Below are 23,889 nucleotides of genomic sequence, written 5' to 3'. Positions count from 1 at the left end.
TATTAATATTGTTAATACACTACAGTTTTTTACCCACCGATATATGTATAATAAAAACATTAAATAATAACATTAAACATCCAATTTTGTTGCGATTACAGTAACATAAAAAAATATAAACAAAACGTGAATTATAATATTTTAAACTTTCGCGTTTTGAACACATATTAACTCACATTATAGACGGGTCTAACGCGAATTATATTCAATTACCTTGATTTACCGACGTTTCGACACAGGTTTCACTGGTCACGACCAGGGTCGCGGGTGACGTCGGTAAATCAAGGTAATTGAATATAATTCGCGTTAGACCCGTCTATAATGTGAGTTAAAACGTGAATTACATTTTTATTGCCTATATAGTTACTTTACTTTCTTTTCCAGAAGCACTACTTATACATATTGTATATAATCAAATTTCACTTATTTCATCGCTTGTGGAAAACATACTTCATGACATGAAATAATAATTCGTAAATGAAGTTGCCCTATTTTACAAGCTTTTATTTACTTTCACCTGACCGATGCAATATTATGGTACCATCGAGCTGATCTGATGATAGAGACAGGAGGTGGCCATATGAACTATGTGATGAAACAACGCAATCTAATTGTGTTTGGGGTTCTTAGAATTGTCTCGATGAGTATTAGTTGCCTGTGTGAAAAAAAAGTACAGTCGGCTATAAATGCTTATCATGAAATTTTTGCCAAAAACTTATTTACTTACAGTTTATTTTTATTCCAGTTGCAATTTGTACAGAGTAAGTTTTCCACATTTTCAAATTATGGCTAATGGCTCTACTTATTTCAATGCCTATTTTCATTTTTCACAATAAAACCGTCGGGTGACAAGCAAAAGTCACTAACACCATTGAAATTATTGGACAACAAACCGTGTTACAAGTGTAATAAAGTGCATTGTTACTTTAATTTTTTGATAGTACTTAGTGACTTTTGCTTGTCACCCGACGAAATATTAGTTCAAAAGTGAAATTACGTACCTAAGTAAAATGATTATTACCAAGGCTCGGTACCGGTTTTTTCTCTTTTACAAAATATACCGGTACTATTACGTTCTTTCTCGTTCTTTGATTTATTATTTCATTTTTGATGGGTCAATCTAATAATACCAAGTCGTTACTGAAATACATGATCCAGTCATTCGCAGGCGTGTCTCACTCCGCGATTTCATCGCTTTGCTACAGGTAGCTAAAAGTACATCCGTTCGGCCCCAATTTTGAGGTTTGCCGTAAGCCGCGCGTGGCGCTGTCGCCACCTAGCGGCTATATCTGTGCTGATCGTAACAGACGCGTTTTGTTAAAGAGTGAGTCTTCTGTACTTAGTACTATTATTTATTCTGTGTCATACGGAAAGAGCACAAGATTTAAAAAAAAATTGGGATATTTTGGGATTTAAAAAAAACCAGTTCCGAGCCCTGATTATTACTATGTTATTTGTTCTGATGGGTGGCCGACGAACGCAAATAATGTCGAACGTATTTCGGCAATAACTACTATAAATATGTATATGAAAAAAAAAATATTAATTTTACTTCACTTTTGAACTAATATTTGATTCATCTTTTTCTTAAATTACGGCGTCAAGTCTTGCATTGCAAATACATCCTTACTGTTCGGTTATTAAGTTCACTTCTGGTTGCATTTTAGACTGACTGACATTTTCACATTTTCATTGATAAGTGAATATAAAGACGCTTAAAGTACTGCAAAATATCCTTACCACAATCAGATAGCTATGGCCTTCCCACTAGCTTGACAGTCATCTGACACAGACATATTCGCTAGCGTGTGCGTAGCTTGCTTTCTATGCATCTCGCTCGTACTGACATATTAGTGCGAGCGAGATGTATAGTGAGTAAGTTTAAGTCTGGTTGCAGTCGCTATCTCTGAGCACGCACCTCGCCTTGACATTAGAGTGCGTGTTCAGATACTTGTGAGCACCTTGGCCGCTCCGATATATCTGATGGCGACTGTATATACACAGCAGCGGTGTGGCCAATCCTTTATATTCATTTTTCTATGTTTAAACATTTTTAATATATTTATACCAAAGCAACACTTGACGCCATCTTCATTTCCTAAAGCTTTGTCCACATGTAGCACTTGTTTTAGCAACAGCAACAGCCCCGCGGCGGGCGCCCGCACATGTGAACGCGCCCTTACCACGCCTGCCAAGTAATGCTTGCATCAACTTTATACTAACAACACACGCCATACAAAACGTGCCCGAGGGGAACCCGAAGGCATTTAACCAGGCTTGAGGCCAAAAAATATATTTTCACCACACCAGCTCGGAAAGGCTTACTATACACTTCAAAAACTGATAGCAAAGTTGCATTTTATTCACATGTGAGGCAAAGTAATCAAATGCAAATTTTGAGTTGTTTTCTTATGTTTGCTGGTAGAATTGACTTTTAAATGATGATTTTGGATGATAAATATTTAATAACATTCATTTGGATTTGATTTGGTTTGATTTTCTTTGATATTTTACATTTAATATTTGCTTTGGGTTGGCGTGGTGAAAAATGATGTGTTTCACTTGGGGGCAAATTTTGTTTGAACCTTGTGCTTTGAAACCTCACAACGCTCAGGATTCCATTTTTCAAATTTTGGAATCTTTCGCTTGCTCGGGTATCAATATTATAACGAGCGGTTAAACAACAACTTTGGCCCCTTGTAAAACAAACAACTATTTAATCTGAGCGTGTGCGACCATAAAATGAATTGTCTTTGCAACAAAACCGAGTTCAGAAAATATACAAAATTTTAGTCTCTAAATACCTAAGCTCCACTTTCACCATCCCACTAAGCCGAGGTTAACCGGTTAAACCGTTAACCCAGTGTCAAATTGTACTGGTACCATGGGGTAACTCCAGGTTTAACAGGTTAACCCCGTGTTAGTTAATGGTGCAAGTGGCCCTTAGTAACACTTCATTTAAATCCTTCGAAGTTTTCCCGGGCAGGTTAGTTAATCTGGCTACCCGTTTTCATCAATAAAAAGAAATTTGAAAAAATATTGTTTAAGTTTATTTCGCCTTTTTTAGTGACAAAATGGATGGTCAGATTACGTAGAACTAGACGTAGCATGTTCGTACTTAGCGTGTATTTTACAATTTATTGACAATAGAGGCGTGTTCAGATATTTGTGAGCGCCTTAGCTGCTCCGATATATCTGATGGCGACTGTACCTAAGCTAATAATACGGTTTACCACACATATTTTAGTCACACTCTACATAGTTTGTACATTATGCAGTGGCGGATTCGGCCTAAGGCCAAGGCCCATTAGGCCCCCTAGAGCCACAGAATAAATAAAAGTACTGCCGTACAGAAAGGAAACTTCCTACAAGACCGAAGTTTGACAGCGGTTCAGGGTCGAATCATGCTGTCCCTTTCTAATATATGGCACTATCCCTTTCGGCTATTTAGGGTTGTCAAAATTCAAGTGATCTTATCTGTGGTCATGCACGCAAAAGGAAGTCAAGTGGTGTCAACCCTAATAATTGCTCGGAGCAATGCTGAGCCGAGCGGAGCCGAGTTTGGCCGAAGTCAGGAGTTTCGCACCGCTGCTAGAGCGGCAAGATACAGGGGCGGCAGTCTATACGAGTATATGGGTGCTGAGAAAGGGGCGGCTAGTAGGTAGTTACTACAGGACCTGGGGCCTAGGGAGGCCAACACTGCAAATCCACCACTGACATTGTGAAAGCCACTCATGCACTGTTAAGATCGATTTTCCTAGGATAGCGGTGCCGTCATATAGCGGCCGTCTCCATACTAAATAATACGGCTAAATATGGATGTTAATATAACTCACGGTTTAGGGGTCCAAGCACATGCTCTGGTCCAGGTCGCGTTGACAGACTGCCTTTTCACAAGTACCCCACTTTGTACACAAATGTCAAAACCTACCCTCATTGTCTATACATAACATACCTCCCCCATTAAGAGAGTTCACTATTTTATAAAGTTCACTAACACTATTACCTAACCTTACACTATGCTACTGTTACACTACTTTAACACTTCTACTATTCCTACTCCGTCTCTACATCTCTACATTCAGACAGCTCTGACTCACTGCCGCTATTGCTATCTGCTAGGGCTATTCTCTTATAATCGGGTGAGTCTGGGGGTGTGGTCTGTCTAGCACGCTTGTGGCTGCTGGATACGATATTTTGTGGGTCTCCGTGTATCGTGATGTCCTGGGGTCCGGACGCACCTATGATATCCGCCCAACGATGAGGCGACGGTATCGCAATACGGGTGTCATCGTCATCGTCATCAGTAGCATCATCGGTTGCCTCAGGGACCTTCCGTTGTCCTTCTCCCCCGCAAACGAGCATTTGATTGATGTGTCTTACCAACAGCTTATCGTTCCATTTCACTAAGTATCTGCAGACTCCTAGTCGCTTTTCCACCATCCCTTTCAACCAGCGTGGTCCCCCGCAGTAGTTCTTTACGTACACTGACTGTCTCGCTATTCTTCTCTATTACCTTTTCCTTATCAGCACATCTGAAAGACAGGGGGTTCAATCTATCGAACTTAGTTCTAAAACGCCTGTTGTTCAGGAGCTCAGCCGGAGTTTTATCATTGACGCTATTTGGTGTAGTACGTAAACCATACAGTATCGCTGGTAATCTCTCTTCCCATGGTCCCGACGTCATTTTCCTTAATTTAGCCTTCACTGTCTGCACTGTTCTTTCTGCTTGACCGTTGGTCGCAGGGTGGTAAGGAGCGGACAGAACCTGTCTGATCCCTTGGGAGTCTAAGAATTTCCGGAACTCCTCCGAAACAAAACTTCTTCCATTATCACTCACAAGTACATCGGGAAGACCTTGTTCTGCAAAAACATTCCGCAATATCCTTATTAACGTAGAGCTACTCATATCTGGTACGATCTTGACCTCTGGCCATTTAGAATAAGCGTCAATTACTATTAAAAATGTCTTTCCTTGAAATGGCCCAGCGTAATCCATATGAAGTCTAGACCATGCTTTATCTGGCTTTATCCAATGATGGGTAACTTTAGATGGCATATTTCGATTTTCTGCACACACATTACAGCTCTTCACCATGTCTTCAATCTGTTTATCCATCGCAGGCCACCAAAAATAGCTTCTCGCCATAGCCTTTGTGATCACGATACCGTCGTGATTCATATGTAGCTCCTCCAGCACTTTTCCTCGCATCTTCTCTGGTATAACCACTCTATTTCCCCATAAAATGCAATCCTTATACATGGAAAGCTCGTCTCGCTTTTGCCAGTAAACCTTATACTCGTCATCGGTCTTCCCGGGCCATCCGTTACGTATCCAATATAATATTTTACAGAGACACTTATCCTTTTTTGTCAAGTTAGCCACTTCTATGGCAGAGAACTCCAATTCAGTGGGTGTCTCCTCTATTAGTAGAATTCCTAAATAATCCTCTTCCGGAGTTTGTGTACTTGCTGGACCCGGCCATCGACTGAGTGCATCTGCATTTCCAATATTTTTCCCCTCAACATATTGTATTTCATAGTCATAAGAGTTAAGAAGAAGTGCCCACCTTAACATCCTAGGTGATATAATGTTGGGTATAGGTCTCTTTGAATCGAATATTCCCAACAAAGGCTTATGATCTGTCTTGATAATCACTCTTCGACCACTTATAAACTGATGAAATTTCTTCAAGCCAAATATTATAGCAGCTGCTTCCTTGTCTATTTGTGCATAATTACGTTCATGTGCGTTCATCGTTCTCGAGGCAAGCATTACGGGTCTGACACTTCCATCAGCCATCTCGTGTTCTAAGACTGCTCCCAGTCCGTACTGTGAAGCGTCACAAGATAAAATAAGTTTCTTTTTCACGTCATAATGCACCAGAGTATCTTTACTGGAAAGCATTTTCCTTAGCTTTTCGAATGAATTTTGATGTGATTTTCCCCATTCCCATTTTGCGTCTTTATCCAGTAATCTGTACAATGGCTCAGAAATCGACGCCTTGTGTGGCAAAAATCTATCATAAAAATTTATCAGCCCCAGGAATGCTTGAAGCTCCTTTACGTTACGCGGTGGTGGCGTCTTCTCAATCTCCCGAATCTTCTCCTCGCAAGGATGAATACCAAATTCGTCAATCATAAAACCTAAAAACTGCACACTCCTGGCAGCAAATTTACATTTGTTTTTATTCACTCGCAATCCAGCTTCCTGTAACTTCTGAAGCACTGCCTCGAGTCTCCTATTGTGTTCTTGCACTCCATTGCCAGTCACCACAATATCGTCCAACAGTACGGCTACCCCAGGGATACCAGCCAATAGCGTCGACATGAGTCGTTGGAATATGCCAGGACAAGCCTTTACCCCAAAGGGTAGTCTCTTCATTTTATATAACCCCTTAGGAGTATTAATAGTTAGCAAATTCGCCGTCTCCTCATCTACCATAACCTGGGTGTACGCCCGTTCCAAATCTATCTTTGTAAATAAAATTCCCCCTTGTAATTCCGCAAAAGCTTCACTGAGGGTAGGTAAGGGGTAAGTGTCAGTATCCGTCACGGCATTCACTGTCGCCCTATAATCCCCGCACAGACGTACCTTGCCATCTTGCTTAAGTACTGGGACTATAGGTGTGGCCCATTCGGAATGTGACGTCGCCTCCAAAACGCCTTCGGCTTCTAGCCTATCCAACTCTTCGTAAATTCGGCCTTTTATTGCGAACGGCACCGGTCTGCTCTTAAAAAATACAGGCTTTGCCCCTTCTTTTGGCCTAATGCACACTACCGGCCCCGTATATTTCCCTAATCCTTCCTGAAAAACTCCTGCATAGCGTTTCTGTATCCCTTTCAGTGTTGTGGCCAATTCATCACTGTCAACCTTTAAACTATGTACTCCTTCGACATGTATCCCTAGATCCTGGAACCAGTTCCGACCAATCAAGCTTGGCCCGTTTCCCTTGGCCACAACTATGGATAAGTTTTTCTTTATCCTGTTATTCTGAACCAAAACTGTCGCTTTACCCATTATACATAGTCTGTTCTCTGTCCATGTCTTTAAAGAAATCCCAACATCATCAAATACTGGGAGCGAGCCCTGCCAAACTATCTTAGCGGTCCGCTCACTTATGAGACTGAAAGCGCACCCGCAGTCTACTTCCATATCTATCCTAGCTCCATTCAGCATTATTTCCATCATATATGCTGGTACTGCACTATCTTGCCTCATATTATTAACTGCAATTTCTTCATATAACCCATTAAAATCAGATTTTGGAGTATTATTTTCTTTTAACTTCGAGCCACAAACCGCCTCGATATGGCCCGTCTTGCCACAGCCATGACATTTGGTCCATCTAAACCTACAGGGGCCTCTATGGGGTCTACCACAACGCACACATGACATCCTTTCTGTCTGCCTTTCATTCCTTTTGTTAGTCAGTTTATTTACTTCCATTGGTACTTCTAAATCACCAGAAACTTGACTAGAAGAAGCCGGAACAATAATACTTGAATCAATCCCTGCCGCCTCATGAGACAAAGCAATCTCACAAGCTTGATCAAATGTCAATGTACTCTGTTGTAACAACTTCTTCTGTACCTCCTTGTCCCTTATACCACATACTAAGCGATCCCGCAGTGTTCGATCCAAATCTGTAAAGTTACAGTCGATGCTCAATTTCCTCAATTGTGCTATGAAATCCCTAATCTTTTCCCCCTCCTCTTGATACTTTGTATGAAATTTATAAGACTGGATAATTTCATTTGGCTTCGGGTGGAAATGACTATTCAACTTACTAACAATTGTTGTAAAGGTAACCTCACTTATTTTAGTTGGTGCTATCAGTGATATAATCAGATCATACAAGTCGGGACCACACACAGCTAATAAATTAGCTTTCTTTTTACTATCATCTTCAATCTCACCTGCCTGCAGACAGAAAGTAAACCGTTCTATGTAATTATTCCAGCAGCCATGTGCCACATCAAAGATATGAGCGCCGATAGGCATTTAGCCGGCGGCGGCGCGCCGGTCAAAATCGGTCGGCGGCGGCGGCGAATCGGCGGCGTGGCCTTGAAACATCTTTGATTAATGAAAAAATAATTCAAACCGAAATTTTACCGAAAAAACATGTTTTTGCTGCAGGAAAGTTATAAAATAAGTGCATTTTTCAATTTCAAGGATAATTTATTGAATAAACGTACGAAAATAGTTTGATATAGTATAAACACTCGCATAAACGGTATCGCGCTTCATCAGAGCCAGTCTTAATCTTGGTGAGGCCGTGGCCGGAAGATCTTTGCGAGGCCCTTATCTTTTGTGCTAACTAAACAGTAGCGGATTGACTGTATCATCAGGAAAACGTCTTGTCGATATTCTAAAGAGCCGAAGTGAGGAAAATCAAGCTTTTTCGTTAACCAAATCAACCCAACAAAACCGATTTATGTCTAAAGGTGAGGCTCGAGGCCGAGCTCCACTTAACACCGAAGACCTGATTCCGACGCCTTCCCATGCGAGCATGCGAGGCCAGAGGCTGAGCTGCTGGTATTAAGCATACAGCTTAGAATCGAACGCCAATTGTGAGCTTGGCTGACGGCCCAATGCCTGGAGCGCCGATTGCGGTGCGCTTCTGTGCAAGGCCGAAGATCAAGCTGCAAGAGAGCAGAGCTTAGAACTAGTGGTCCAGTGTAAACAAGTCCGAAGGCCGATAAAGACCGAGGCCATAATGTAAAAACTACGAAAGCGCCTGTATCTCCATACAGGCGCTTTCGTGCGAGGCCAAAGCCCGTGCTGCAGTGGAGCTAAGATCGGACAAAAACCAGTGACCAAACATTTTAAAAGCGAGGCCGAAAGTTGAGCTCCAAACAGAGCCGAAAACTTGGCGATTCAGATAGCGGCATACTTCCATGCGAGCGATGCGAGGCCAAATATTGAGCTTCGAGAGAGGAAAGTTTGAAATTTGAACAATGGAAATAGGGGAAACACAAAAACAAGGGAAATAGAGCCATCACTACTTCAATCGAAAGTGTGTCTTATTAGTAACTACACGAATCATCTGATGCAGCTAGTAAAACAAGCATTCCCAAAAGGAAATACATGTCTCTATCTTAAACCTGGAGCAGACACAAGAGAACTATTTTGTGGGCTCCGTGAGAAGCTCATAGGTTTCACTTTAAATGATTTTTGTATCATATACATTGGCAGTAATGACTTCAAAAAGACCATAAATTATTATGACTTAGTAAATTACATTCGAGAACAACTAAGCTACCTACAGCATACAAACATAATAATATGTTCGCCAACGTTTAGGATTGATTATTTCTCGTGTTTATTTAATAATCGTATAACAACATTTAACAATATGCTATATATTGATAACTTGAAACAGGAATACTGCTACCTTTTGGATTCAAATCTAAACCTGTCTTATGACTATGACATGTTTTCTCATCATGGAAATGTAAAAAGGCAGGGATATGTTACGATATTTCATGACCTGATGAAACTCCTCACGTCGATCAACGATTTTGAAACTCAATGTGAAACTGAACGTGAAACGGAGCGTGAAAAGGTGTGCGAAACTGACTACCAAATGAAACAGGAAACTGAACGTGAAACGGAGCGTGAAAATGTGTGTGAAAATTACTACGAAACGCAACAGGAAACTGAACCTGAATTTGAAAGTGAACCAGAATGTGAACCTGAAACCGAGTGTGAAATTGAAAGTGAAACTGAGCGTGAAACTGGTTCCGAATCGGAAAGTGACAAAGAATGCGAAACGGAGCGTGAAACTGACTATGAAACAGAGCCGGAAACGGAACGTGACACTGAGGGCGAAACTGAACGTGAAACAGAACGTGAAACCGAAGAGTTTTTTCTAACACGCTCGGAATCCTGCACCAAAACATAGCAGGAGCCTTAAACAAAACGGATATCTTAGAATTAGCGCTCTCTAATCTAAAAGATAAATATGTAAATATCGATATATTGTGTCTATCAGAAACATTCATTCCCAAGGGCCTTGAAACCAATCTACAAATACCAAACTTTAAACTCGCCGGTCATTTCTCACGTGTTAACAAAAGGAGGGGTGGCGTTTGTATTTTGGTTCGCCCCTGGATTGATTATAAAGAGCTAGATCTTAGCAAAAACGCTTTCGAAAACGATTTTGAATGCTGTGGAATTGAAATCGCTTCAATAAACAGTATCATTATATGTCTATATAGAGTTCCACAGTCCGACGACAGAAACTTTCTGGGCTTACTAGACAATTTTCTAGACTCTATCTTGAGTATACATAAAAATAAAAAAATTATATTATGTGGGGACCTAAATATAAATACCCTAAATCATACAACAACATCGAAAGATTACAGCCAGCTTTTAACAAATTATAATCTAGTAAATCACGTAAAAACACCCACTCGCTTAACCAGTACTTCGCAAACTTGTATAGATCACATATTATCAAATTTATCGCGAGTTAAAATTCAGACATTCGAGCTAGGATTGTCAGACCATAATGCCCAGACTATACATATAACTGTTAAGAAAATATATAAACATAGGAAATTACATATATTTAAAAGAGACTATAGCGAAGAAAACTTATCTAAATTTGTCCATTGTATGGAAAATGTATGTTACGAAGATGTTTATAATAGGCCAGACACAAACAGTGCGTTTGATGAATTTCATAGTCTTTTGATTTTGTTTCACTCAATATGCTTTCCTGTTGTTAAAGCAGTAGTAACTACTAAACCTATGCAGGCAAAATGGATTACAAAAAGCCTTAAAACATGCTCCAAACGGAAGCGCTTGCTATATCTCAGATCCCGTATGAATCCGAGTGACGAAAATAAGCTAGCCTATAGATCGTACACTAAAACATTGCGCAGATGCGTTAAATCAGCGCAGAAAGCGAGCAACCATAATTACATATACAAAGCGAAAAATACCTGTCGAGCTACATGGAATTTAATAAATAAAAAGGTTGGGAACATTAAACAATCTAACCATATTAAACATATTTTAAACAACGGAAAGGTTATATCTAATCCAAATGATATTGCGAATATATTCAACGAATATTATATACATGTATCAAATAATTTTCATACAAACTATAAAGCATCAATGGGGGAATTAAATCGCTATCCGGCCTCGATGTTTTGTTATCCCACGACCCCATTAGAAATATATAAAATAATAATGAAGCTCAAAAATACGAACTCATCAGGCTATGATGAAATAAATTCTAAAATTCTGAAGCTTTGCTCGCATTCAATATCTGAACCTCTGGCGTATATTGTAAACCTTTCGATAGAAGAAGGTATTTTCCCAAATAGTCTCAAAAAATCAACCATCAAACCTTTATACAAAAAAGGTAAGAAAAGTGATGTTGCCAACTACAGGCCAATCGCACTGGTTCCTGTTCTTTCTAAAATTTTTGAAAAGGTGATGGCGGAGAGACTTACCGATTTCGCGAATAAACACTCTCTCTTACATCAAAACCAACATGGTTTTAGAAGGAACAAGTCAACGTCGACAGCTGCATTTTCACTGATAAAAAATGTTTTCGATAGTGTGGATAGAGGGCAACCTGTAAGCGTTCTATTCCTGGATATGTCCAGGGCCTTCGATCTAGTATCACACAAAAAGCTCTTAGATAAATTGAATCTTTACGGTGTGAGAGGTAATGTAAATCACTGGCTGGAATCATATCTGAATCACAGAACGCAATGTACTGAAATTGTGAAACAGGAAGGGAACACCTTAGTTAACTATAAGTCTAGCTATATATGTAATAATTTTGGCGTCCCGCAGGGGGGGGTTCTCTCTCCGTTATTGTTCTGTTTTTATATTAATGATCTCCCTAAAGTAACGTCTCATCCGGCTGTATTATTTGCAGACGATACGTCTATTGTCATACCATGCACAGATGAAAATAACTACGAGCAAGAAATTAATCAAACATTACATATGACGATACAGTGGTTAGAAAGTAATAACTTATCAATAAATATAACTAAAACTAAACACATACAATTTCTTTCTCGTAGAGGGAAGGCTAAAATACTAGACATTAATTTTAAGGGGGACCCTGTTGATCAAGAAAAAAGTGTCAAATTCTTGGGAATCCATTTAGATGAATTAGGCGATTTTAAAACTCATGTGGAACAGGTTTGTAAGAAATTAAATAAATTCATTTTCCCACTACGAAGACTACGTGAAACTGTATCGCGAGAGGCGGCACTTGTAGCATACCATGGGTACATCATGTCTATTCTTCGTTATGGTTTGATCATATGGGGAAACTCCACTGATATGACAAAAGCATTTGTCAAACAGAAGAAATGTGTAAGAGCAATATTTTCACTAAAGCCTCTTGACTCGTGTAAACCGGTCTTTAAGCGCTACAAGCTTTTGTCTCTACCCTCTCTATATATTTATGAGATTGCCGTATTTGTCCATACAAACAAGCAATACTTTAATGAAAATGTTGATGTTATAACATACAACAATCGGATGTCAAGGCAAAAAAACCTATTGAATGTACCTAAAGCACGCCTGAAACAAACAACTCGCACGCCTTATTTTATGTGTGTTAAAATATTTAATAAAATTCCTAGCGATGTCAAAAATCTTCCTTTAACGCAATTCAAGAAAAAATTGCATATATGGCTATGTGAATTATGTATTTACTCTATAAGCGAGTTTTTAAATGCTAAGTTTAGTAATAGGAGCTAGTTGTAGTTTAATGTAAGCATTTACATTTATTTTAGTAATAAGGCATCTTTATTTTGTGTGACTTCCAGCCACGAAATCTAGATTTTATATTTGCATGCTTAATTAAGTAGAGTATGATGGACTATATAACTAATATTGTAACAACTTATTGTAACCCATATTCCGCAAATAAACAATCATTCATTCATTCATTCATTCATTCATTCATTCATTCATTCAATGGCCAAGTTTATATGAGAGCCGTTTCCGACGCCCTTCCTTTGGACGCGAAAACGCTTATTATCTGATATTAACCGCTTTTTATACATTTTCAAAACATTCAGCCATGCTTGCAATGGTTAATTTCGCGGCGAATGACGGATTACCTAACCAGCTGGCAAAATTTGTAATTTCGTTGTCCTAAGACTAGTAGCGCGGTTACCAGACAGAAAAGTTTGAATTTACCTTCGATATTTTTGAATTATATGGACCTCCACCCACAAGATGGACGGACGACCTTGTTAAGGCCGCCGGAAGACGCTGGATGCGGGTCGCTTCCAACCAGTACGAATGGAGATCCAAGGGGGAGGCCTTTGTTCAGCAGTGGACGTCTTATGGCTGAGATGATGATGCTATGGACCTAAACTACCTTTTAAATGTCTATAAGCTATTCAGAGTGGCGCCGTTAAAGATCTAAACTAGATAAAATCTGATTCTGAAAGTAGTTAGTATCTACCAAGGTCACGCCGATGCCACGCCGATAGCGCAGCGTCGGCGGCGGCGGCGCGAAAATTTCGTCGGCGGCGGCGGCGCGCCGGCGCGGCGCTCATATCTACATCAAACTCCCCAAATTTGATGCCCATTTTGCCCAGTGATTCCTACTCCTATGCGTTTTTCACTCAAATCACACACTTTACACTATAATTGCACACTATTGTCCTAGTTTTTCTCGTCGCCACTAATATAACTCACGGTTTAGGGGTCCAAGCACATGCTCTGGTCCAGGTTCGCGTTGACAGACTGCCTTTTCACAAGTACCCCACTTTGTACACAAATGTCAAAACCTACCCTCATTGTCTATACATAACAGATGTCGTAGTATTTGTACCGAGACGGCCGCTATATGACGGCACCGCTATCCTAGGAAACTAGAGCATTAGTGCTTCAAAATGGAGACCTAGGTTCTCTGAGAGTGACTGAAAACCGTGTCATTAGCTTAGCGTTATGCTCTAGTTTCCTAGGATAGCGGTGGCGTCATATAGCGGCCGTCTCCATACAAATACTACGACATCCATATTTAGCCGTATTATTTAGTATGGAGACGGCCGCTATATGACGCACCGCTATCCTAGGAAAACCGATATATACTGAGACACTCACGACAGTTTAAATTCGACGTCATAATAAGTATAAAAACATCCATAGGTAGTTTTTGACTATTATGCTTGCTACGTCTATTTCAATTTATGGTTTGTGACTAACACTATGTCATCACTAACTCAATTAATTATCTGCAAAACGTAATTCAAGACCAAAAAAAGTAAGAAATGTTGCCATTTTTTTTACTAGCGCGTCTTGTATTTATGTACAAATAAGTAAATAAAAGTACTTTTTTAAATAGTACGGGTAAAATTACTAATGAATAAATTATCTTAGCGTGATTATTTATCAAAAGGAATTTACTATTTTACAAACAAATTATTGCAGTGGCAACATTGTCTTACTTTTTTGGTATAGAATTACGTTTTGCAGTATTAATTGTGTTGCTTTTCGTACCTTTGCCAAAATTTTCTGACCGCTGTAAATGTAGCATTTTCATCGGATTTCTCGCTCGCACTCCTTCATCCTTGTCATGCTGTCTTTTCCATCTTATTACCATATCGGGCAGACTATTTTGACTTGGGTATAACGTAATGGTATAACCTCTACCCGCCCATACGTCAAACCTTGCCAAGCAAAACGAAATTCTATTTTGTCAACACAAAGTTCAAATTAGAATAGAACAGGAGACCTTTTTATAGGTCTCTGGGCGGCTTGAGGATAAAAATTACCATTTTACCAATTGACTATAGCTCGTTTTTTTAGCATTAGAAAAATGGTTATTTGTTGTTATAGCGGCTACAGAAATACATCATCTGTGAAAATTTCAAGTGTCTAGATCTATCTATCTATCACGATTCATGAGTTACAGCCTGGTGGCGGACAGACGAACGGACAGACGGACAGCGATATTGGGTACGGAACCCTAAAAACATGCCTCGTAAAATCAAGAAAAAATTAGTAGCTCAAATTATCACGATTCATGAGTTACAGCCTGGTGACAGACAAACGAACGGACAGACGGACAGCGATATTGGGTAAGGAACCCTAAAAACGTGCCTCGTAGAATCAAGAAAAAATTAGTGGCTCGAATTGATGGCGCTACACCTTTGGCCTGTAGTCAATTGCGAGTCGGACTCGCGTTCCAAGGTGTCCGTACATTAAGTCCGACTCACGCTTGACATATTTCTAATAGGTTTTCCTATCATCTATAGGTAAAGAACTATTTTGTGTATTTTTTTCAAAATTGTAGACCCAGTAGTTTCGGAGTTAAAGGGGGGGGGGGGGGTGGTAATTTTTTGGCTATTCTCTTGAATTACTTCTAAACTGTTTATTCGAAAATTATAAAAAATATATATTTGAGATCCTTACAATAAGCTCTTTCATTTGATATGTAAAATGATATAGTCTGAAAAACTTTATTTAGGGGGGGGGGCTTTATCTCCGAAACTACTGGGTCTAAAATTTTGAATAAAATACATCAAATAGGTCTATACCTATAGATGACGGGAAAACCTATTAGAAATGTACAGTCAAGCGTGAGTCGGACTTAATTACTTAGTTTTTGATCCGACCTCTACAGATTTTTTTAAAGAGATTTCACACACGTTTCGTATAAAAAAATTCATTTTTTTTAAATTGTGTAATGTTCGGAACCCTTGGAACGCGAGTCCGACTCGCACTGGGAGGGTTTTTTTTTTAATGCCACATCGGCAGGGGGGTGTCACTACGCAGTTTAGGTGCATTTAGCCGGCGCTCCTCCCGGGCAGGAGTAGGGCAGTGGGCTGCCGCGTGCCGCTCGGCTCGCACGATAGTCGTGTCACGTGGCGCTCGCGCAAATTTGAAAATACACAATGGCTTCGAAACCTAAATCTCGATCTAATCCGTATAAAAGATATTGTTCTGTTTAGCAGAAATAACATTTTATTAAATTCCGGACGATATTGAAAGGTGAATTTAAACTTTAAAACATAACAGAAATACTAAGTAATCAAATTCGATAACTAATTCGTTTTGTTTGCATAAAACTAAAGCGCTTTAGACCAATTTAAAATGATTATTGGTTGCCCAGAAACAATAGGACCGACATATTTTCAAAGGAATAAATACGGCACGGCTGTGGCATACATACCTACTTCCATAAGAATCAGACATACTATCTCCGGATAAAAAAAATATGTTTACAGAATCAACGTTTGTAATTCCTACATAATAATCTTAAAAATAATAAATCGGTAGGTGTAGGTATAAAAACTTGTCAAGTTTCAACCCTGTGCCGACATTCACAGCTCGGTCATAAAACTGCGGCGCGCAAGGAAGATTCACAGTTCGTGCGCGGTTACGTATATACGTTTCAATTTTGCTTGCAGGCGGCGAGTATAGGTATAATTTTATACCTAAATGTGACTTTTGTGAACGAGAGAATTTTCTGTACGGTAGTACTATTAGATATTCTGTGACATCGGTGGCAAACAAGCATAATCCGCCTGATGGTAAGCAGTCACCGTAGCCTATGGACGCCTGCAACTCCAGAGGTGTTACATGCGCGTTGCCGACCTTTTGAAAACCGATATAAGATTATAAGTGATATAAGTAAGTAATATCTATATCTTTTTAGTATCAACATTTCCCGATAGATGGCTCTGCGCGTCAGTTAGATGTCGCTATCGATGTGTCGACCTAGTTTACGTAAATCGTGCACACACTGGATGTAAAGTTCAATTTAATAAATTAACTACCTCTATTTTTTGAACGTTTCCCTAGTAATACTAGGAGGGACGCATATTTATTTGATTGTAATGAAGTAATGTTGGTAAATTATAGTAAGCACATTACGATAGAAGTGCGAAAAATGGAAAATTCGCAACAATCTTGACGTGACTACACAGACAAAATATCCTCTAGACTGAGCATAGTCGCGCTACCCCCGCTGCCACGCATACGGTAATTTTACTCCATGTTCGAGTCGAAAGTGTCTTTGTGTGACGTCCGTGAACTCGTTCGTCGTTTGAACTTACCAATCACGGCACGGGACTTCGCTCACCTCGTCCCGCGCACCCCCGCATTTTTGGCAGCATCGGTTGCATGAAATAATTGCTAAACTACGTCTAGACTAGTCTAGAGGATTCCTAGTATATGCGTGACTATTTATTGAAAAATAAGTCACGGCAGATATGTAACATTTATGAATCTTAAACGATTATTTACTTTATTTTGCTTTCAGATTTTTAAAACGCGTTTTAGGGTTCCGTACCCAAAGGGTAAAAACGGGACCCTATTACTAAGACTCCGCTGTCCGTCCGTCCGTCCGTCCGTCTGTCACCAGGCCGTATCTCAAGAACCGCGATAGCTAGGCAGTTGAAATACTTGAGATTTTCGCAGATGATGTATTTCTGTTGCTGCTATAACAACAAATACTAAAAAGTACGGAACCCTCGGTGGGCGAGTCCGACTCGCACTTGTCCGGTTTTTATTTATAAGACACTTCAAGACCGCGTAGTATTTTTCTAATGCTATAAAAAACGAACTATAGTCATTAGGATAATCCAAACTTCTATGTCCTTTTCATTATTGATAAATTAAAATTTAAAGACACATGAAAGGTGGTTATTTACCTATTGTTTTGTGTGGATTGGATCATTTTGGTTTTTATTAGGGTAATTCACCAGTAACTGGCCACTGTTAATTGGCCACCCTAAACTAAAAATGAATTCTATTCGCCTATAAACAGAATTCATTTTAGTATAAGATTTCGATAACTAGCCGCCTTATAATAAAATGATTCTGTTTATAGGTGAATAGAATTCATTTTTAGTTTAGGGTGGCCAATTACTAACAGTGGCCTTCATACACTAGCTATAGTTCGTTTTTTTTAGCATTAGAAATTAGGTAAACAATCTTGAAGTGTCTTTTAATTGAAAAACACATTTTAAAAATAAGTTGCGGCAAATATGTAACAATTATGAATCTAATACGATCATTTATATTCTTCTGCTTTCATAAGTAATAGTTTCTGAATTTTAAAAAGCGTTTTTCAATTAAAAGACATGTCAAGATCGCTTACCTTCTTGCAAGTTCTTTCTAATGCTAAAAAAAACGAAGTATAAAAAGGGAACGCAGAATATTTCTTGCATGTCGAAGTAATTTGTAATTACACACATTTAAATTTGAAATAGAGAACGGATTTAACACATTCATTGCCACCCAGCCAAACAAGACGTCCGCGCCAGGCCACAACAATTTCAAATACAAAATACAAATGCATTTATTTCATTACTTTTTACATCAGTTCTTAGGTATAATATATAATAGTTAGGTAGGTAATTAGTCCATCTTAGGTATATGGAGTAACGCTACGTCTTACGTAGGCGAACAACGCGCGAACGCGGCGCGGCGCGGCGCGGCGAAAGCGGCCGCCGCCGCGCCGCGCCGCGCCGCGCCGCCTGACATTCGCGTGCAAATCGCGCCGCACCGCGTTCGCAACGAGATCGCTTACGTAGGACACTTCTATGGGCATCAAAGGATTGATTTCGCCGCGCCGCGCCGCGCCGCGTTCGCGCGTTGTTCGCCTACGTAAGACGTAGCGTAAGTAGGTAAGTAATAATTTCGTCATATAAAGAAGTAGTACCACGATCCCGCCTATCGGGTCGAAATCATAAAATACCCGATAGTCGGGTTTTCGGCACTGAATGTGTTAATGGCTGTTTAGGTCATCTCTACATTTCATATAAAAGACCCAGGCCAAACATTTTTCCATACAAATAATATGGAAAAAATTAAATTATTAGTTGTTGAGATTAAAGGCCTGTGCACACCGGCTGGCGTGTGCGTGCGCCAAAATGTTGGAGCCGCACACGCACACGTCACGCAAGCGGTGTGCCGTCTCTCATAAGGATCGGTATACTACAACGCTACACGCACACGCAGCCGGTGTGCACAGACCTTTAATGTCAAATCTTCCGTCGCAAGTTCCGCGCGGCGCGAATCTCTTGTTCCTTTCTAATTTCCTGACATTACGCTCGCTCTACCCCCTCTTAACAGTATTGTATGATCCACAGCAACCGCAGTACAGACCGAGCGGCGCGCGCGCAGCCCCGCCGCAGCAGTTCGATGACGTCAACAACTACAACGACTTCATATAGACTTAGAACATTGTGTATTAACCTTTTGGACGCCAATGACTGATATATCCGCACCGCAGGTTCAACGCTAAAGACCGATTAATCGGTCACAGACCACAGAGCAACATAGACCTACGTGCATATGCATAAAGTTCAATTTGAGTTATTCGTCGGTGACGTGGCGTCCGAGTGACAGCTTTTGTGTTTGACACGGCGTTGGCTGCGCTCGTAGCCGCTCCCAGCGTTTTCCCGCTTTGTAGAGAAATTGACTACAGAGAACCCGTCGGGTTCCCGGCGCTCGATGTGTTACGGGCGGTAAACAAGAATTAACGAACGAGTGCGAATTGAAGGCCGAAGCCGAAGGCGAGGCCTTTATTAACACGAGTTTGTAGTTCCAGAACCGCCTGGCTGCCAATGTTTTACATCACACTTGTGAGGAAAAAAGGGAAATATTATTATATTTCTGCCTGATTTCGTACATTACAGCTCTAGGACGAAATTTTGGATTTACGAACCGCATAATATGTGTAATAACACCTTTTACGAGCAAGTGTCATGAAAAATCTTACTACAACCACCACCACTAGAGCTTGTGCGATAGTCTGATATCATTTGAATCCCTCGCTATGCTCAAGATTAAATGAAGGGTACACGGAAAGAACATGCCTAGTCACTCTGACAACATTTTGAGTTATCGCGGTTTGAAAGGAACGATATACATAATTAACCATATTAATTTCGTGTATAGGTGTTTTTAAAGTAAGAAAAAAAGGAGTTATATTTATGACTACACAGAGGTAACCGAAGTTGTTACTAATAGTTCATTGAGAGCTCTACATTTTGAGATTAAAATCTCATTTTTCAAAAAAATGGACTAGACATGTTCTTTCCGTGTACCCTTCAAATGCCCCTGACGCGCTATACTAGATCTTATAATATGTCTATCTGTACTGTGGTTTATTTAGTATTATAATTAATTCATTATTTTATAATGTAACGACACATTTGTAACGTTCCAAGACAAAAGGTACCACACCTTGTCAGTCAGATCTATTTTTAGGCAAATAGCGCCTTGTTACCAACCCACAAAGTGGTACATTTTGTTTGAGAAGTACTCATTATAATATAGGACATTAAATAAAAGATTTTTTTAATTAAATCTGTATTTATTTTTATTTTACAAATAGTCGAGTATTGTCGAATAGTGTCAACTCGTGGTTCGGCTACTTGTATTACCGCGGCTGTCACATTCTGACTAGTATATGTATGGGCGAGAGAGAGAAGCCAATGACACTACAGACGATAAGAGTGCATCATCCTATCCCTGCAGAAAGAAAACAACGCACTTGTGTCAAGTGGCTAATTCCGTCATAGGGACTATTCCGTCCGCGAGCGTATATTTCTTTGATACTCAATCGTAAGAAAAAAGAACCATTTGCTTTTGATTGCTGAAATTAAAAGCAATCGCTGCTTTGCCGACGAAATTGTCAATGTTGTTCGAGAAAAACGCTAGTGGACGGCACAGCCCCTGTGACGCAATTAGCCACATTGACCTTTTATAAGTAAACCGCAATAGGCTATTATTATAAGGGGCTATTCATAAATTACGTCATTTCAAATTATTATATTTATTTTGGATGACTTTAGGGGGGGGGGGGGGGGTCAAAAATCGATGACGTAATTTATGGACAGCCCCTAAGGTGTATTCGGGTAATTCCCTGTACTTTAATATGTCAATTAAAAACACTCAGAATTCGATTATATTCTGAAGTTTTCCTTTACCTATCTTTCCATGGGAATAGATAAACGAAGTTGACATAATAGTAAACAAAAACATATTTGTGCGACAGCCTTCGCAAGCAAATTCGTCATTTATTCTAAGCAATATAAAGTCGTAATTTGCTTGACAATAAGCGTATTCTCAGCGTTACTCAGCTGATAACGTTACACGTGCAGAGTAATCGTGTTTTTGTCGTAAATAGGTATTTTGTCTCGTGGAAATTAAATACCTATTATAGTGGAATAAAGCGGCGAAAGGCAAACGTCAACATCTGCGTATTATAGGGCCATTGTGCTAGTTTTCGTCCACTTGACGAAATTTGAATATAAAATAAACCTTCATTGCTGTACAAATTTGAACTTATTGCAATCCTTAATATCTAAACAATTTATCTATATTATATACATAAAAAATACAGGGCGTTTGGTACATCGTTTGCCAAATTAAAACGGCGATAGGTTGAGTCATTTGCTATCTTCTCAGGCCTAGAAATTTTTAATTTGACGTATTTTTTTTTCACTTTTTTGCCAGTTTTTCGTAAATTTTATATTTTTACTTGCATAGTAGTAAAAAAAACCATGACCAATTTTGTTTTTCTAGGCATGAGTAGATAGCAAATGACTCTACCTATCTGCCGTTAATTTGGCAAACGATGTACCAAACACCCTGTATATATATTCGCAAGTAGCAAAGTAAAAATGAAATGGATTATTTGCTAATCCGTAAAGTGGACGGAAACTGTCACTAACGGACGGTAAACTGGCGCAATTACCCTACATAAACACTGACTATCCTTGTAAACCCCAATGTGCATTACAATACACACACCATTCCATTCAAATTGGAACCTTTCATAAACCAAATAAAGTCGGATTTCTTTTGTTTCGTGGCTTTCAATCAAATGAAAAACATCCCAATTTACATTGTCCCTATAAACAGCAATAAAAAATAGTACATTATTGTCGAGGCTCGGAAGTAGCTACTTGCAGGCTGAGGATTCGTTTTAAACGGACGACCTTGGGAGTCCGTTTAATTGAATCCGAAGCCAGCAAGTAGCCTTCCAGCCGAGTCATATATAGTGCTTTTCTCAAAAATGGTGCAAGAAATATAAATATCATAGAAATATTTTACAAAAGCAACGTTCTTACATATATATTTTGACAGAAAAAAGTCCTTGCCGCCTTTTTATTTTTTTAAATAAAAAAATAGAAGTGTATTTTTCTGCCGAAAATACGCCAACCTATTTGAGACATCTAAATAGTCGCGGTACTAATCATCTGTTTGGCTGTTTAATGGGCCTGTGCCTTCATTTGATATGGTCATTTCAACTTTTAAAAAATTTGGAATTCGACAAATAATGGAATTTGTATGCAACATTGCAGTCCCAAAATCGAGACTGCAATGTTTTTAACTTTTTAATTTTTGACTGACCATAAACTACGCGCTTCGCGACCTATTTTTTAGACGGCAAAGTCGACTTTGCCGTCCATTTTTGAGAAAAAGATATTGTATGGTTGACCTTATGGAACTGTACCTATGTTTAATCAGCGGTTGGCAAAGAAGTTGCTCTAAGAATTTCTAGTTGAAAGCAACTGAATTTTGGTACCTACCTATAGCTCGTTTTTTTAGCATTAGAAATAAGGTAAACAATCTTGATGTGTGTTTTAATTGAAAAACACATTTTAAAAATAAATTACGGCAAATATGTAACAATTATGAATCTAATACGATCATTTATATTCTTCTGGTTTCATAAGTAATAGTTTTTGATTTTTAAAAAGCGTTTTTCAATTAATAGACATGTCAAGATCGCTTACCTTCTTGCAAGTTCTTTCTAATGCTAAAAAAACGAACTATACTAGTATTTAGGCAATATCTAAGTCTAGAGATAGGTCAAAGCGTCCTATAGAATGTATGAAAGTGAGACCTAGTTCTGACGGCCTGACGACATCTTCACAATCTCTTAATTTCTATTCTTGGCTGTCGACGTAACCGTGACCGATGGTACGCGTGTAAAACTATGAAAAACATTCTGCGTAGCGATAGCGGAAAGTATGCTGGCGATTAGTCAACAAAATAGTGGTACTTTTGTATGGGTTCTGTAATCTGTAGTAAAAACTAGGTATCATTCAAATACCTAGTTATAGTCCGCGACTTTGTGGCTTAATGCTCAAGAATAATAGAAATGGTTTAATACAAAAATATCTTAAGGCTTCGTCACACAGACGCATTTTCCGGGCGCGGCGTGAGCGTTTTACATATAAAACTCACACGCCCCGCTCGGAAAACGCGCCTGTGTGGCAGAACCTTTATTGTAATGGATGTACGCACTCCGCATATGCCGATCCGATGACTAATGTCCTTAGCCATGGCCAGGGGTGCGAAGCTCCTGACTTCGGCCAAACTCGGCTCCGCTCGGCTCAGCATTGCTCCGAGCAATTATTAGGGTTGGCACCACTTGACTTCCTTTTGCGTGCACGACCACAGATAAGATAATCACTTGAATTTTGACAACCCTAATTGGCCGAAAGGGATAGTGCCATGTATTAGAAAGGGATAGCATGATTCGACCCTGAACCGCTGTCAAACTTCGGTTTTGTAGGAAGCTTCCTTTCTGTACGGTAGTACTATTATTTATTCTGTGCCATGGCGCTGGTTTTCAGGGCAACCAAAATTACCATTCTCTAAGACTCCAAATTACCTGCCCAATATTTCAATTCCAAATTTCACCTAAATTGCTTTGTCAGTTTACATGTTTTTACTAGGTAGGTATTAATACCTAACTTTTACCTATAGGTATTCTCTACTATTCAATATAAACCTAGGTTCTCCAGGTATGTACCTAGGGTTGCCAGATCGAAAAGCGCTATTATCGGGAAACAATAACAATTTTTCGGGATTTTGGGACTTAAGTCGGGAAAAAAAATACATTCAAATTAAAG

The 23,889-nt window shown here is 39.4% G+C and overlaps 1 protein-coding gene across 3 annotated transcripts in view; it reads left to right on the top strand.

Moving 5' to 3' along the window:
* The window catches only part of LOC134673982 (mediator of RNA polymerase II transcription subunit 25-like), a 44,160-nt gene extending 23,834 nt beyond the window's left edge, over nt 1–20,326 (top strand). For 2 of the 3 annotated variants that reach the window (XM_063532027.1, XM_063532026.1), the window contains exon 15: nt 19,105–20,326. In XM_063532027.1, coding sequence (XP_063388097.1) covers nt 19,105–19,188 — 84 coding nt within the window. In that variant the 3' untranslated portion in view covers nt 19,189–20,326. Of the gene's footprint in view, nt 1–2,132; nt 2,195–19,104 lie in introns of those variants that run through there. The other variant, XM_063532028.1, reaches the window with a different exon arrangement.
* Nucleotides 20,327–23,889: the final 3,563 nt, after the last annotated feature.

This window comes from Cydia fagiglandana, chromosome 19 (assembly GCF_963556715.1).
Source record: "Cydia fagiglandana chromosome 19, ilCydFagi1.1, whole genome shotgun sequence".
Classification (NCBI taxonomy): Eukaryota; Metazoa; Arthropoda; class Insecta; order Lepidoptera; family Tortricidae; genus Cydia; species Cydia fagiglandana.
The sequence above is the reverse complement of the archived record's forward strand: the minus strand, read 5'-3'. Positions and strand labels throughout refer to the sequence as shown.